The following is a 17,398-nucleotide window of genomic DNA, read 5'->3' as shown; positions in this document are numbered from 1 at the left end:
GGCTCGCTGTCCACTTACACTAACTCTAGGAAGTGTTACGTCTTCTTTGATAGCTTTGATTTTTTTATACTTCCTGTGGATACTCTGCTGTGGGACCTCTCTCTCCTCTCTCTCTCTCCTCTCCCTCCCTCTCTCTCTCTCCCTCCCTCTCTCTCTCTCCTCTCCCTCCCTCCTACCCCCGCTCTCTCTTTCTTTCTATCTCCCTCTTTCCCTCCTTCTCCCCCTCCCTCTCTTTCCTACCCTCCCTCTCTCCGCCCTTCCCTCCCTCACTCCTACCGCCCCCTCCCTCTCTTTCTCTCCTCCTCCCTCACTCCTACCGCCCCCTCCCTCTCTTTCTCTCCTCCTCCCTCACTCCTACCGCCCCCTCCCTCTCTTTCTCTCCCCCTCCCTCTCTTTCTCTCCTCCTCCCTCACTCCTACCGCCCCCTCCCTCTCTTTCTCTCCTCCTCCCTCACTCCTACCGCCCCCTCCCTCTCTTTCTCTCCTCCTCCCTCTCTTTCTCTCCTCCTCCCTCTCTCTCTCCTGCCTGTAACGCAGATGTGCTTGAAGCTGCTTGGACTGTTTAGGCAGCGGAAGCTTCTGGGGTATTAGAAGTGTGTGTGCGTGCGTGTGTGCGTGTTGATATGGCTATTGCACTGGAGTAAATGTTTTCACATGTGTTTGATTGTGACTCCTGAGCACTTCACCCCTTGTGTGTTGATCTCTCTTAATTTGAGAGGAGCTTCGATTGCTGGTAGATGTATCACCTGTCTTTCTCTTGGGCAGTGTGGGAAAACAAATCATGGGTAAATGAATCAGAATGCATATTTTTAAATAAATAATATGTACTCTGAATACATGAAAATAAAGATAATGTTAAATTTGTTTGGCTATAGTTTCTGTTACATGTTACAGTGTGTGTGTGTGTGTTGAAGATATCAACGGAGCAGACCGCACCATTTCCCTAGTCATTGAGATTGCTGTTAACGAAGGCATTATCACTCTGGCCAGCAGAGCAGTTAAGAGCCGGAGACGTCCATAGCAGCACACTCGTCCACTCAGACTGTATGGACTCACTGTGTGTGTGTGTGTGGAGACGTCCATAGCAGCACACTCATCCACTCAGACTGTATGGACTCACTGTGTGTGTGTGTGTGTGTGGAGACGTCCATAGCAGCACACTTATCCACTCAGACTGTATGGACTCTGTGTGTGTGTGTGTGTGTGTGTGTGTGTGTGTGGAGACGTCCATAGCAGCACACTTATCCACTCAGACTGTATGGACTCACTGTGTGTGTGTGTGTGTGGAGACGTCCATAGCAGCACACTTATCCACTCAGACTGTATGGACTCACTGTGTGTGTGTGTGTGTGTGTGGAGACGTCCATAGCAGCACACTCGTCCACTCAGACTGTATGGACTCACTGTGTGTGTGTGTGTGGAGACGTCCATAGCAGCACACTTATCCACTCAGGCCGTATGGGCTCACTGTGTGTGTGTGTGTGTGTGTGTGTGTGTCACTCATCCCCTCAGACCGTATGGGCTCACTGTGTGTGTGTGTGTCACTCATCCCCTCAGGCCGTATGGGCTCACTGGGTCACTGTGTGTGTGTGTGTGTGTGTGTCACTCATCCCCTCAGGCCGTATGGGCTCACTGGGTCACTGTGTGTGTGTGTGTCACTCATCCCATCAGGCCGTATGGGCTCACTGGGTCACTGTGTGTGTGTGTGTGTGTCACTCATCCCCTCAGGCCGTATGGGGTCACTGGGTCACTGTGTGTGTGTGTGTGTCACTCATCCCCTCAGGCCGTATGGGCTCACTGGGTCACTGTGTGTGTGTGTGTGTGTGTCACTCATCCCCTCAGGCCGTATGGGGTCACTGGGTCACTGTGTGTGTGTGTGTGTGTGTGTCACTCATCCCCTCAGGCCGTATGGGCTCACTGGGTCACTGTGTGTGTGTGTGTGTGTCACTCATCCCCTCAGGCCGTATGGGCTCACTGGGTCACTGTGTGTGTGTGTGTGTGTCACTCATCCCCTCAGGCCGTATGGGCTCACTGGGTCACTGTGTGTGTGTGTGTGTGTCACTCATCCCCTCAGGCCGTATGGGCTCACTGTGTGTGTGTGTGTGTGTCACTCATCCCCTCAGGCCGTATGGGCTCACTGTGTGTGTGTGTGTGTGTCACTCATCCCCTCAGGCCGTATGGGCTCACTGGGTGTGTGTGTGTGTGTCACTCATCCCCTCAGGCCGTATGGGCTCACTGGGTCACTGTGTGTGTGTGTGTGTGTCACTCATCCCCTCAGGCCGTATGGGCTCACTGGGTCACTGTGTGTGTGTGTGTGTGTCACTCATCCCCTCAGGCCGTATGGGCTCACTGGGTCACTGTGTGTGTGTGTGTGTCACTCATCCCCTCAGGCCGTATGGGCTCACTGGGTCACTGTGTGTGTGTGTGTGTCACTCATCCCCTCAGGCCGTATGGGCTCACTGGGTCACTGTGTGTGTGTGTGTGTGTCACTCATCCCCTCAGGCCGTATGGGCTCACTGGGTCACTGTGTGTGTGTGTGTGTGTCACTCATCCCCTCAGGCCGTATGGGCTCACTGGGTCACTGTGTGTGTGTGTGTGTGTCACTCATCCCCTCAGGCCGTATGGGCTCACTGGGTCACTGTGTGTGTGTGTGTGTGTGTGTGTCACTCATCCCCTCAGGCCGTATGGGCTCACTGGGTCACTGTGTGTGTGTGTGTGTCACTCATCCCCTCAGGCCGTATGGGCTCACTGGGTCACTGTGTGTGTGTGTGTGTGTGTCACTCATCCCCTCAGGCCGTATGGGCTCACTGGGTCACTGTGTGTGTGTGTGTGTGTGTGTGTCACTCATCCCCTCAGGCCGTATGGGCTCACTGGGTCACTGTGTGTGTGTGTGTGTCACTCATCCCCTCAGGCCGTATGGGCTCACTGGGTCACTGTGTGTGTGTGTGTGTGTGTGTGTCACTCATCCCCTCAGGCCGTATGGGCTCACTGGGTCACTGTGTGTGTGTGTGTGTGTCACTCATCCCCTCAGGCCGTATGGGCTCACTGGGTCACTGTGTGTGTGTGTGTGTGTCACTCATCCCCTCAGGCCGTATGGGCTCACTGGGTCACTGTGTGTGTGTGTGTGTCACTCATCCCCTCAGGCCGTATGGGCTCACTGGGTCACTGTGTGTGTGTGTGTGTCACTCATCCCCTCAGGCCGTATGGGCTCACTGGGTCACTGTGTGTGTGTGTGTGTGTCACTCATCCCCTCAGGCCGTATGGGCTCACTGGGTCACTGTGTGTGTGTGTGTGTGTCACTCATCCCCTCAGGCCGTATGGGCTCACTGGGTCACTGTGTGTGTGTGTGTGTGTCACTCATCCCCTCAGGCCGTATGGGCTCACTGGGTCACTGTGTGTGTGTGTGTGTGTGTGTCACTCATCCCCTCAGGCCGTATGGGCTCACTGGGTCACTGTGTGTGTGTGTGTGTCACTCATCCCCTCAGGCCGTATGGGCTCACTGGGTCACTGTGTGTGTGTGTGTGTGTGTCACTCATCCCCTCAGGCCGTATGGGCTCACTGGGTCACTGTGTGTGTGTGTGTGTCACTCATCCCCTCAGGCCGTATGGGCTCACTGGGTCACTGTGTGTGTGTGTGTGTCACTCATCCCCTCAGGCCGTATGGGCTCACTGGGTCACTGTGTGTGTGTGTGTGTGTGTGTGTCACTCATCCCCTCAGGCCGTATGGGCTCACTGGGTCACTGTGTGTGTGTGTGTGTGTGTGTCACTCATCCCCTCAGGCCGTATGGGCTCACTGGGTCACTGTGTGTGTGTGTGTGTGTCACTCATCCCCTCAGGCCGTATGGGCTCACTGGGTCACTGTGTGTGTGTGTGTGTGTCACTCATCCCCTCAGGCCGTATGGGCTCACTGTGTGTGTGTGTGTGTGTCACTCATCCCCTCAGGCCGTATGGGCTCACTGGGTGTGTGTGTGTGTGTCACTCATCCCCTCAGGCCGTATGGGCTCACTGGGTCACTGTGTGTGTGTGTGTGTGTCACTCATCCCCTCAGGCCGTATGGGCTCACTGGGTCACTGTGTGTGTGTGTGTGTGTCACTCATCCCCTCAGGCCGTATGGGCTCACTGGGTCACTGTGTGTGTGTGTGTGTGTGTGTCACTCATCCCCTCAGGCCGTATGGGCTCACTGGGTCACTGTGTGTGTGTGTGTGTCACTCATCCCCTCAGGCCGTATGGGCTCACTGGGTCACTGTGTGTGTGTGTGTGTGTCACTCATCCCCTCAGGCCGTATGGGCTCACTGGGTCACTGTGTGTGTGTGTGTGTGTCACTCATCCCCTCAGGCCGTATGGGCTCACTGTGTGTGTGTGTGTGTGTCACTCATTCCCTCAGGCCGTATGGGCTCACTGTGTGTGTGTGTGTGTGTGTGTGTGTGTGTCACTCATCCCCTCAGGCCGTATGGGCTCACTGGGTCTCATGTCAACAGACTGCTCCGGGGCTCCAGCACACAGAATGCTGTGAGGCCGAATGCTAGATAGCACTGTGCGGCCGAATGCTAGATAGCACTGCGCGGCCGAATGCTAGATAGCACTGCGCGGCCGCATGCTAGATAGCACTGTGCGGCCGAATGCTAGATAGTACTGTGCGCTAGGGTGGTCCTTATTTTTAAAGTCTCCAATTGTCATGCTCTTAACCCTTGAAATTGTTCCTTTATATAAGAAAATACAGCAGGCCAATTTTTATGGCAGTAACATAATAATTACTGGTAGCTCAATAGCTTTAAACTTTGAGATGATTTTCTGTTTGATGATTTTCATAAAAACAGATTATTTGAATTGGTATTGTAACTGGCTAGTAAAATTCCAAAACAATCCCCATAAAATAATCTAATGCACTATATATTAACACTATACATATATTATTTTAGATACATATTTGAGATACATATCTCAGTTTACTTATTGTAGAAACTAAATCTAAATTAATCCATCCATGACCCGGTTTAGCAGATTTACCTTTCCTGGTGGAATCAATACATATTTCTATTGATGATCACCTTGGTTATTGTTTGGGTTTAGAGCACATGTTTTGGTCTTCATTAAAACATTCAAACAATTTTATCCACGGAACCCCAAATATATGCCACAAAACTGTATGAGGAAAAGGCACCTTCACCATTCCTTGCTCAGCTTTGCTTGCAGTTGTGTTGTGTACCAAGAGCAAAATCATGGCGAAAACAAGAAGTGAAGTTTATTTGATTGGTTCCACCATACCAGAATTAATCAAATCTGCCATCTATTATAATGGAAGATCACTGACAGAGCGATTTTTTTTGAGATTGTTGTCATTGTTGTCATGTCAGTGTTGCTCTGATTTCAATAAAATGCAGTTCATTTGCAGCAACTTTTAATATTACTTGCATATCACAATAACGCAGCACAGCTTAACATAGGCAATCTTCCACATGATTGAGCTACCTCTAAATATATTTTATTTGTCAAAATTTTTGCATATCTTCATAATTTTGAAGTTAAAAGGAACAGTTTAAGAGGTTAAGACACTAACATTTTGCAAAAAAAAATGGACTTGATAAGGACCGCCCTACTGTGCGCTGCTCAGAATGCTGTGCGGCCTAATGCTAGATAGCACTGTGCGCGATTGCATCAGTTCAATTCCAGAATCAGGTGCTCATCAGGATCAAAAGGAATGCATGTCAAAAAAGGAGAGAAGAGATCCGAGGCACTCTGTATATTAATAAAAGTCCTTTATTTTACTTTGGACCTGCCGACGCATTTCGGTAGCTTCCGACCTTCTTCAGGGCTTAATGAAAGTGTGTTGACAATTTGTAAGTAAGACATTTGTAACTACTTTGTTGAAAATGCCTATATTTACAGTTAAAATAATGATTAAAAGGTTACGTCTATAAATGTGACAAACATGCTTGGACAAAGACCAATGGTTATCCGCCATATAGAGGATGGTGAGATGGTGAGAAAATATCCATAAGAACCACTGTTGGAGAGTTCCAGATAAAGGTACCATCTTGGGGTCAAGTCCCCCAAAAAATCTTCAAAAGTGACCTCACTAGATTATTTAGAGGGCATGCCAGGTAAAAGCCTGTCCAGTCATTTAATTACCAATGTAAACAGCAGGAGTTACTGAATGGTACAGTGATTTTGTCTGAAGGTGTGGTCTATTGTCAGATGAAATGAAAATTGCACGCTTTGGCTAGAAACACTTGGTGTTTTTGGCGTACATAGAAGAATGCCTATACTGAAAAGAACCCCATGCCTAATGAGAATTATGGTGGAGGGGCTGCGCTATTGTGGGGCTGTTTTTATTCGCAAAGGCCTTGGGAACCTAATTAATGTGCATGGTATCATGAACACCAAGAAAAACCTGAACATTTCCAAAGGAAATCTGTCAATCTCTGCCTAGACACTAAAAGTTAGTCATGATTGGATCATTCATCAGGTCAATGAACCAAAACAAACGTCCAGATCAGGAATTTGGATGATCTGGGGAGATTTTGTGAAGATGAACGGTCTTAAATCCCTATATTCACCAACTTTATGGGGTGTCACAGGAGAATATTACAAGTTGTTTTATTGGCAAAGGGAGGCTTAAGAAGGTATTACAAGCAGGGGTCGGGTGCCAATAATTGTGAGCAACGTGTTTTTGTTAAAAATATTTATTTCTTTATGAGATTTTCTTTTTTCTCAAAATAAAATTGATAGAGATAGATAGATAGATAGATAGATAGATAGATAGATAGATAGATAGATAGATACTTTATTGATCCTCAAGGGGAAATTCAAGAGAGAAAAAGTGCTTTTGCACTTTCTTCAATCTTCAAGATTGCTTTCCTTCAAGGTTGGATTTTTCCTATTTTTTAGATTTTTTATATCGGATTTTAGTCAACTTTAGCAGACTCAGAGGTGCCAATAATTCTGGAGGATACTGTATACAGTATATTGCCTATACATATATAAAATATGTCTATACTCTCTGTACATAACCCTCTATACTCCTTATCTGTCACTGTAGACATGTCATCTGGAAAACCTGAATTTATTTAAATACACTGTTGTACATATTGAATCTCTATCGTACATAACTGCACAGAATACTGTACTCAACCTGCACTTTGGTATTCAATGCTTCTTTGCACTTCTGGTTGGATGTCAACTGCATTTAATTGGCTCTGTACCTGTAGGCCTACTCTGCTAAATGACAATAAAGTTTAATAGAATCTAATTTAATCTAATTTAATAAAGATAATAAAAAGGAGGATAGTGGCATTTTCTCATTTGTTTTACCTTTTTCTTTAATCATCCATCATTAGCATCATCCAACAATGCTTTGAACAACACCACAAAGAATGAAATAAAATGTAAAATCGTTCTGCAATTGTGTAGGTCCTCAAGGAGTGTATACTATATCCATCATGTCACACAGTTTTAGTTTTTGGATTTGAGCCACATATTGATCAATTAATTATGCTTCTTCAATCAAAAACACTTAACAATAAATATGCATCCGCATGAGGACGGAGAGAGTGAACTAAAAAAAATCAGAAAGGTGTAATTACGAAAGATGTCCCGTACAACCCAGTTTTGTTGAGTTTCTATCTGTGAGTGTCCAGGAAATTCATCCACTCTTCCCACTACCAGATGCTCCGGTTTCATTTTTCTCGGCCTGCTCTTGAGCTTGCACTGTGCATACAGTAGGATGCACTCGCTTTCGGAATAAAACAGTCCAGAAAAGCTTGCGTTTTCTGTTGGAGCCAATGAAGTAGAGTATGGGGTTGATGCAGCAGTGTACACTTACGATGGGCCTCCATATCTTATAGCTGAACATAACCACGTTGAGAACTTTACAATTGCTGGCCATGTAAACTCGCACGAACAAGTAAAGGGTCCTTGTGATATGATACGGCCCGAAACACACAACGAAGATTAGAGACACAACGAGCAAGGTGCGAATAGACTTGTTGCGCATCGCTGTGCCATTTGAGCAACCGTCGCTTTGCTGTTTGGATAAAACTCTCACCATTGAACAGTTACTAATGAGGATGACCAGAAAAGGAATTATAAACCCTACTATAGCCAGAAACAAACCGTAGGGGAAATACTGCTTGAATTTTCCTGGACTGGTCATGTCGAAACAGACCGTCATATTGTTGATGAAGCCGGTGTGGGCGAAAACTAATGTCGGCAAAACTTCTGCGGTCACCAATATCCAGATCATGCTTGAGGCGATGACAGCAAGCCTCTTAGTGCGGTAGCGCATGGCCTTAATGGGATAGCATACACCCAAGAGCCGATGGACGCTGATGCACATCAGGAACATCATTCCACAGTGAAGGTTGGTGTAGAAAAAGAACCGCACGGCCTTGCAAATTATGTCCCCAAACGGCCAGAGGTCGTCCATGCCATAGCTGATGATGAGCAGGGGCAGCGCCAGCACGTAGAGCAGGTCCGCCACTGCCAGGTTGGCCATGTAGACCACCGAGCAGCTCCACCTGCGTGTGCGACTGCACACCAGCCAGAGTAGTAACCCATTCAGAGTTAGTCCCAGTATGAAGACAACACTATAAGTCACGGGTAGATAAAATCTTTTATACGTCCTTGTCACCGAACAGTAGTGGGGAGGGTGTATGCCGATTACGTAGCTGTCCATATAGGTTTGCATTGGAAACTTCCACGACATAGCTTGGATCTAGTCTCCAACAGACAAGTCCCTTCTAGAACTCAAGGTGAAACATATTTTCTGGTCAGCCTTCCCTCCGGAGATCAGTGCTTCGGTCTAATGGATTTAACACGTTATAGGCCTACCCTGAGTTTGTTTTATACATGACGTATTGTTTGACAGTGACACATATTTACTCAAATGTGTTCGATAGCAGAATGGAATGAAATTGCAACGCTTTTACGCCTCCTAGCGAAGAGTAATTGTAGGGCTAGCTCGACTGAGCCTGACAGCATCATACCTAGTGCATACTTAGAACATGATGTGAGCACAGGCTACTCTGGTGAAACGAGAGATCAGATTCACGTCATGAACAACATAGCTGTGGTTCATGAGACACGCCTCAATTTAATTATATCTGTCCAGTATGCTCGTAGGCTTTATAGAGCAACTCCAGTTCACCCTAGATAAGCTGGTCATTTTTGTTTTATCTACCTTTGCTTTGAACACACCTGTTCGTGCTCATGTGTGTTGTAAGGTAAATGCGAGCCTGTCAAAGAGCCCGACATCAATCTCTCTAAAGCCTGACTGTGAAACGCGCCGCTGTAAAACCTGCACCTTCGCATGCTGCCCAGTCCTACACAGTCTCACTGCAGCGAGTGGGAACAGGTCCCGTGTGATTGATGCTGATTGCTGAACTAAATGACTCCCAGTGCTCGCTACACGCGATATAAATCATGCACGACCCAAACATCCCATTGGCTGAGAGAGCACTTCCCAACTCGGAGCCCGACTGTCGAGGCGCTTCATTCCAAACTGTTCCTAGCTGGCGCTTGACCATCGGCAATATCCAGACATGCTGAGGACGGGCAGTTTTCGGTGTGAATCGTCTTGTCATGCTATAATCTTGTTAATTTGCGCATGCATGAGTGAACTTCGGCGTCTGAGTCTGTGCATGTGTGTGCGTTTCACGCGTAGCCTATGACATGTGGCTGCAAGGGATGTACCGCATCGCTCACGCCTCTGTATCGGTAAACGACTGATGCGTTTAGTCGATTCCTGTAACCAAAAATCGCGGATTTCGTTATAGTGTTTGGGGGGAACGCTGTTCTAGATGACAGAAGTGTGCCTGCTTACTGTGACTCCGAGCTTATAAACCCTTGCAACTTTGCTCGTGTTCGCAGGACGATCAGTCAAGGAGACGGCTCCAGACTGCGCGGCGAGACTGGGGAAAGAAAGCGTCTGTCACTGAAAATCTCCCAGGTAAAACTCACCATTTCCGCCTTTAAACGAAATCGTTATGTTTAGAATCAGGTAGAACGAATGGCGTTTCACAGCCTATGCGCTGTTGTGCTGGTAAGTGCGTCGATTTAAGGATGATGTCATGCAGTTGTATTTCTTACCAAACATGGGGTGGAGGTGTTGCCATTATTGCTAATACTGTTAGATTATCTCTTCAATCATATCATATGTATATAGTATTATAAATGCTTGCATAATGGAGGAGACCGGCATACAAGTGCTTGATCAAATGATTTCGTGTTCTTTGTGAAAATATTCATCAGGTGGTAAACACTTCATTATAGCAAGATATTAGGAGAAAAAATGTCTCGTCTACATAAAGTAGAGTACACCTGTGCACCAGTAGCTCAAAACGTTGTACAATGCCCTGAAACGATAATTTATATGCATTTCTACCTCGACACATTGTCGGACTCTATCCAGGCAGTAACCATCGTGCTCCTTCAGGACCGTGGACAGCGCAAGGGTTCAGCATCAGCTCCTGAGTTCTTTTCGCTCTCCGTTATTATCGAGTCTGATTGAACAAATGTAAAACTTAATTTGACACCCATTGTGACTCTCAGATGTACGGGATATCGAAGGCCTGATTTGCATGTTAACTTCCTGTTATCTACAATCTGGTAGGCTAGTCTACAATCCGGTTTTGTAGACTACCAGATAGTCTACAATCTGGTTTTACCTGTGGCACCCTGCATGTGTCAATCAAAAATGTGGATGGTTGATGTGATTAATTAACTTACTCTTAGGCACATATTCAATGGCCAAAAGATAAACTCAACATATTCCTGGCTATTCAGGCTAATGAATATGAAGAGTCGACAAATTCCTCAGTAATCAACAGAGAGGGTGTTGAATATTTAATAGTGCTGGTACATCTACCCTTGGGTATGGGAACCACGCTCAAGACATTCCCATTAGGTCAGTCCATTATTCAAGCTTCCCCCCACTGCCGAGATCAGGGAGCGATCTTCCCCATTTTAATAGTGGTCCTGTTCTCCAAACGTCTCCCTTGATTAAGATCAATAGATTTGAAAAGAGTTCTCACGCTCTCTCCCCGTAGTCCTGTTGTTCCATGTCGGACAGCACAGCGGTGCTCTGACCAGAGCTGGGCAAGACACACACGCTGCCACAGCATCAGAGGAATCAATTCTCTCCTGTTCTCTAAAATTACTATTGAATTCCGCAAGCGCCAACTTAAATCAGAATCGTGTGCCAGCGAGTTCGGTAAAAACAAAGCAGTTTTATCTTGAGAAAGAATGGCAGCGAGACGAACTAATAGTCATTCCTCTCACCTCCAGCTCATCATTCCTGGCACTTCCTCCTCTGATTTCAAGTCCACTCATGTTGGACTTGTGCCAGACTAGGCCACAGTATGAAGGCACGCACACACTCTGAGCTTGACATATAGGGCGAAGGCAATGAAGTACATCAACTGCATCATCATGAACTCTGTCTGAGGGTAATTCATGCGATGAATAATGTATCTGTTCATATGCAGGTTAGATTTAATGTTTTGGTAACATAACAAAAGCTAAAAGGGGGGGGGGGGTCATTCTGAACCTCTGAAGGTATCTTGCCATGTCTGGTTTCATTTGTAATGTGGCGGTAATAGCGGTCATTTGTTCCTTGGAGAGATATAGTCAATTTTGATAAATATGGGGTCATTTGGGGAGTTTACCTGCAAACTTGTAAACATATACATCATAAGTGTTACTTTGGGGGTCTGTCTGCTTCTTAGGACCTGCGGCAGTTATCTGCTCTCACGTTTGCTCTTTGTTCAGAAGTTGATTTATGTGCCGACCTGCTGTGGCAGCAGATATAAGGTGTGATTCCGTGGTCAGTTCAGCACCGCAGCACAGTGCAAGGTGTGCGTTGTGTACCTTTACCACTGGGGAATGAGCAGGCAAGGTGTGCGTTGTGTATGGGCAGGCAAGGTGTGCGTTGTGTACCTTTAGCACGGGGGAATGAGCAGACAAGGTGTGCGTTGTGTACCTTTAGCACGGGGGAATGGGCAGGCAAGGTGTGCGTTGTGTACCTTTAGCACGGGGGAATGGGCAGGCAAGGTGTGCGTTGTGTACCTTTAGCACGGGGATATGGGCAGGCAAGGTGTGCGTTGTGTACCTTTAGCACGGGGATATGGGCAGGCAAGGTGTGCGTTGTGTACCTTTAGCACGGGGATATGGGCAGGCAAGGTGTGCGTTGTGTACCTTTAGCACGGGGATATGGGCAGGCAAGGTGTGCGTTGTGTACCTTTAGCACGGGGATATGGGCAGGCAAGTAGGGGTGCTGATAGCAGTAGTGTTTGTCGTTGTATCTGCACGTCTATAGGTCCCTGGGTATGGTGTGCATCTGCACGCACGTCTATAGGTCCCTGGGTATGGTGTGCACGTCTATAGGTCCCTGGGTATGGTGTGCACGTCTATAGGTCCCTGGGTATGGTGTGCACGTCTATAGGTCCCTGGGTATAGTGTGCATCTGCACGCACGTCTATAGGTCCCTGGGTATGGTGTGCACGTCTATAGGTCCCTGGGTATGGTGTGCACGTCTATAGGTCCCTGGGTATGGTGTGCACGTCTATAGGGCCCTGGGTATGGTGTGCACGTCTATAGGGCCCTGGGTATGGTGTGCACGTCTATAGGTCCCTGGGTATGGTGTGCACGTCTATAGGTCCCTGGGTATGGTGTGCATGTCTATAGGTCCCTGGGTATGGTGTGCATCTGCACACACGTCTATAGGTCCCTGGGTATGGTGTGCACGTCTATATGTCCCTGGGTATGGTGTGCATGTCTATAGGTCCCTGGGTATGGTGTGCACGTCTATAGGTCCCTGGGTATGGTGTGCACGTCTATAGGGCCCTGGGTATGGTGTGCATGTCTATAGGTCCCTGGGTATAGTGTGCATCTGCACGCACGTCTATAGGTCCCTGGGTATGGTGTGCACGTCTATAGGTCCCTGGGTATGGTGTGCACGTCTATAGGTCCCTGGGTATGGTGTGCATCTGCACGCACGTCTATAGGTCCCTGGGTATGGTGTGCACGTCTATAGGTCCCTGGGTATAGTGTGCACGTCTATAGGTCCCTGGGTATGGTGTGCACGTCTATAGGTCCCTGGGTATGGTGTGCACGTCTACAGGTCCCTGGGTATGGTGTGCACGTCTATAGGTCCCTGGGTATGGTGTGCACGTCTATAGGTCCCTGGGTATGGTGTGCACGTCTATAGGTCCCTGGGTATGGTGTGCACGTCTATAGGTCCCTGGGTATGGTGTGCATCTGCACGCACGTCTATAGGTCTGTTTCCACTCGTTTGAGTGCTGCAACCACCAGATCACCGCGTCTGAAATCAGATTAATGCCGAGTTGACATGAACGCGTGGAATGCTAGGGGGTTAACTTGCCATACAAATCAATTTGGAGAGTGCTGAGACAATTAATAGCCTGTTAATATAGCTGCCATGGTAAACTCATATTGTATAAAATAACCACTGTAGCCTGACGGGCAGATGAGTAATTTCTCTATAATGGAGAGATGATAAACATGGACATTTGCAAATGCGGACTTGCGTGGTCAATAGATAAGGCCACGGTGAGTAATTCACAGGCTGGCTATGAGTAGCACTGTAGTGCATTCACAGGCTGCCTATGTGAGTAGCAGTAGCACTGTAGTGCATTTAGTCTCTCATGTACTACTGGTTGATTGAAAAGGATGCAAAGCAGGAAGGAGTAATTTGTTTAGCATGACCAGGTGTCTCCTGTCCTCGTTACTATGATCCCATAATGCTGGGGATTAATTGTAGATGGCAGCTGATGTTGGAGTGCGCCTGAGACAGGTCCACTGAATCTACTTCCACATCTGGACCTGAGAGCGTCTGCTCAGTTGATCAGCAGCAGGAGCTGGATCTGCCTCTGGATGCGTATGCTTCTGGAGTCAGGACTGGAACACAAAGTGCAATATGTTAAAAATGAGAAATCAGAAAAGACAACACATTTTGCCTTTTCAAAACATCAAAGGAATCTTGCTGAAGCATGGTACTGGTATTGGATCTGGCTGATCATCGGTGTAGAGACATCTAAATGGGATTTCTCATTCCTTTCAGTGTGTGGAGAAGCAACACTCTGATCATCTGTGTAGAGACATCTAAATGGGATTTCACATTACTTTCAGTGTGGGGAGAGGCAACACTCTGAGTAGATTCATTTCAGAAAGCATTTTAGCTCATGAAGCCTGACATTTGTGGACTGGCAGCAGAGCAGAGTTTGTCATTGAAGCTGATTTCTGAATCACCAAAAACCTAGGAACAAATCACAGCCCTCCCTCTCCCTGTCCAGCATAGGGTGGGTTTTATGATAACGGACAGAGGACCCTGCTGAAATTGGTTCATTGCTAGTCCAACCTAATGCTGTGTCCTGTTGCCTTTTGCTTATAATGGCTTGAGTGGTTGAACTTTCAAGGCTCTTATTGCATCTTAGAAGTAATGGAACAGCAAATCAAAGGAGACACCACATCGCTACCAACTTGCTACAAGAGGCAATTTCCCCTCCTATGTAGTTAGAGGAAATGATGGAGATGGAAGGAAAGGAATATTACTGTTGAATGTTCTCCATTGACAATTACATGAAAAAGCACAAAACAAGCAGCATTGCATGACACTCTTATTGGGGTCAGAATAAATAGAATTAAAGCAGTACTTACAGTTTTTACAGTTCCTTAACTGAACCTGTTTCAACAGAGAAAAGATTGGTTTCTTAGAACCGCCTGATATATTTACAACAGAATTCAGAGCATTGATCGCAAGACAGTTTGCTTTCCTTCAAAGCCAGAATGATAAGTTATCAACCGCCTCTGGTACGGGTCTACCAGGTCTATCTTTATCAACCGTCTCTGGTACGGGTCTACCAGGTCTATCTTTATCAACCGTCTCTGGTACGGGTCTACCAGGTCTATCTATGTCAAACGCCCTGCTGATGTGTCACCACCACAATTGGAGAGCACGTTCACAGAGATACAGCATCTCTTACTCTTTCTCCCTCTCTCTCTCTCTCTCTCTCTCTCTCTCTGTCTCTCCCTCTCTCTCTGTCTCTCCCTCTCTCTCTCCCTCTCCCTCTCTCTCTCTCTGTCTCCCTCTCTCTCTCCCTCTCCCTCTCTCTCCCTCTTGCTCTCTCTTTCCGCTAGTGATGCTAATGTCAGCAAACCATGTGACAGAGGTACTACATCTAACTGGAGTGTCACACACACACACACACACACACACACACACACACACACACGCGGGGCACCCCCCTCCCAGAGGGCCGTCTTGTGCGCATCTCCCCGTAAAAAGGGGCCTTCAGTTGAGCGATAACTGCCAGAGAATTGAGTTTTAATAAGCGTGGGGTGTTGTCTGAGATGGAGGCTGAATGGACATGGTGTGCACGCCGCGCGCGTGCAGCAGTGTAATTTGAGACTCTTCTCGGCGAGCAGATGTGAGGGTATTCGCCACGCCTCGGCGCTCCGGCGGCGTCTGCCACTCCTCTCATTCGTCTCTGGTGGGCAGGCGGGGCGCAAATGAGACTGTTTGATGGGGGGTGGGGGGGTGAGAGGAGGAGAGGAGATGAGAGGAAACGGAGGAGAGGAGAGAAGAAAAGAGGAGAGGAGACTGGACTTACACACATTGCACTCCCCTCTCCTTCCCCATCCCTCTCTCTCCCTCTCACTGTTTGTTCAATCTTTTTAATCTTTCTTTATCTTTATAAGTAGTTGGTGATCCCTCAAGACACCACAGGACAGGACAAAGTTTAGCAACTAATTTCATTTTACTACACGTCTTAATACCATCTCTATGTTTTACTATACTATCTCTATGTTTTAATACTATCTCTATGTTTTAATACTATCTCTATGTTTTACCATATGTTTCACTATACTATCTCTATGTTTTAATACTATCTCTATGTTTTACCATATGTTTCACTATACTATATGTTTTACTATACTATCTCTATGTTTTACTATACTACCTCTATGTTTTAATACTATCTCTATGTTTTACTATACTATCTCTATGTTTTACTATATGTTTCACTATACTATATGTTTTACTATACTACCTCTATGTTTTAATACTATCTCTATGTTTTACTATACTATCTCTATGTTTTAATACTATCTCTATGTTTTACTATATGTTTCACTATACTATATGTTTTACTATACTATCTCTATGTTTTACTATACTATCTCTATGTTTTACTATACTATCTCTATGTTTCACTATACTATCTCTATGTTTCACTATACTATCTCTATGTTTTACTATACTATCTCTATGGGACAAATGAAGCTCCCTGAGTAAGTGAGTCCTTGAGAGGAGGGGAAAAGGTGTTTTTTTACCCCTGTGATGTACAGGACACATGAGCAGCACTTTCAGTCCACTTTCAACATTTAGATGGAGCTGCAGGAGCACCACCCTCCAAGTTAAATCTGAGAAGTAGTCACACACACACACACACACACACACACACACACACACACACACACACACACACACACACACACGGTGACTGCCATCACCAACTGAATCTGATTGCTAAATGTTCCATCTGAAATGCAGCGGGGCACATGCCCAGGGAGACACATTAAAGGGAGATTACAGGAACTGCACATGGCTGCCCACATCTTTCCCAAGCCCCTTGTGAGTGGTCAGTGGGAAGAGGCTTGCTCATCAGAGCAGCACCAAGTACACACCCAGTGGAGAATCAGAGAGCAGGAAGAACTAGGCACCTTTCACTTCCACTGTGTGGGGAACCAGCTGTGTAGTAAAGGTCCAGGTAAAGGAATTGTCTTGCTCCTTCATCCTAAAAGAAAACTGCAGATGAGGCTGCTGCTGCTGCGAAGATGAGTTAGTAGGATTTACATTTGGCGTTAATCACCTCTTTATTAAGTGAGTCCAGCACAATGTTTAAAGCTAAAGTTGGGTGACACACACACACACACACACACACACACACACACACACACACACACACACACACACACACACCACACACACACACACGATAAGTGACAGGACAACAGTATAAATAACAGTATGAATAATATTTCATCAAAAAACCACCTGGTGTATTTGGTTCTACAGGATATGATGCGTTATGTCTGTTCAGTCCCTTGGTCTCGGACATCTTCTGAGCCTGGGCCTTGTCTGGGCCTCGTCTGGGCCAGAGCGACTCCTGTTTCAGCTGCCGTAAGGGCTGTTCCAGAGAGGCAGCTGCATCCCTCGGAGCTCAGCAGGCACTTGAGTGTTCAAACACTTTCCTTTTTGTTTGAATTGGTGGGGGGTGAGCTTGTGTGTGTGTGTGTGTGTGTGTGTGTGTGGGTGTTGGTGGGGGGTGAGCACGGCCATGTGTGTGTGTGTGTGTGTGTGTGTGTGTGTGTGTGTGTTGG

The 17,398-nt window shown here is 46.9% G+C and overlaps 1 protein-coding gene across 1 annotated transcript; it reads right to left on the bottom strand.

Annotated features, from left to right (window-relative positions):
* Positions 1-7,321: 7,321 nt before the first annotated feature.
* LOC121684450 (P2Y purinoceptor 6-like) lies at positions 7,322-8,776 on the bottom strand. Its single transcript, XM_042064510.1, has one exon. The coding sequence runs from the start codon at positions 8,700-8,702 to the stop codon at positions 7,641-7,643; it is 1,062 nt and encodes a 353-aa protein (XP_041920444.1). The 5' UTR covers positions 8,703-8,776; the 3' UTR covers positions 7,322-7,640.
* Positions 8,777-17,398: the final 8,622 nt, after the last annotated feature.

The sequence above is a fragment of the Alosa sapidissima genome, chromosome 15 (genome assembly GCF_018492685.1).
Source record: "Alosa sapidissima isolate fAloSap1 chromosome 15, fAloSap1.pri, whole genome shotgun sequence".
NCBI lineage: Eukaryota > Metazoa > Chordata > Actinopteri > Clupeiformes > Clupeidae > Alosa > Alosa sapidissima.
This window is presented reverse-complemented; position numbering and strand designations above follow the sequence as displayed.

Bases quoted from the DNA above. Each gene is read 5' to 3' on its own strand.
- LOC121684450 (XM_042064510.1), bottom strand. From the start codon at position 8,702: ATGTCGTGGAAGTTTCCAATGCAAACCTATATGGACAGCTACGTAATC.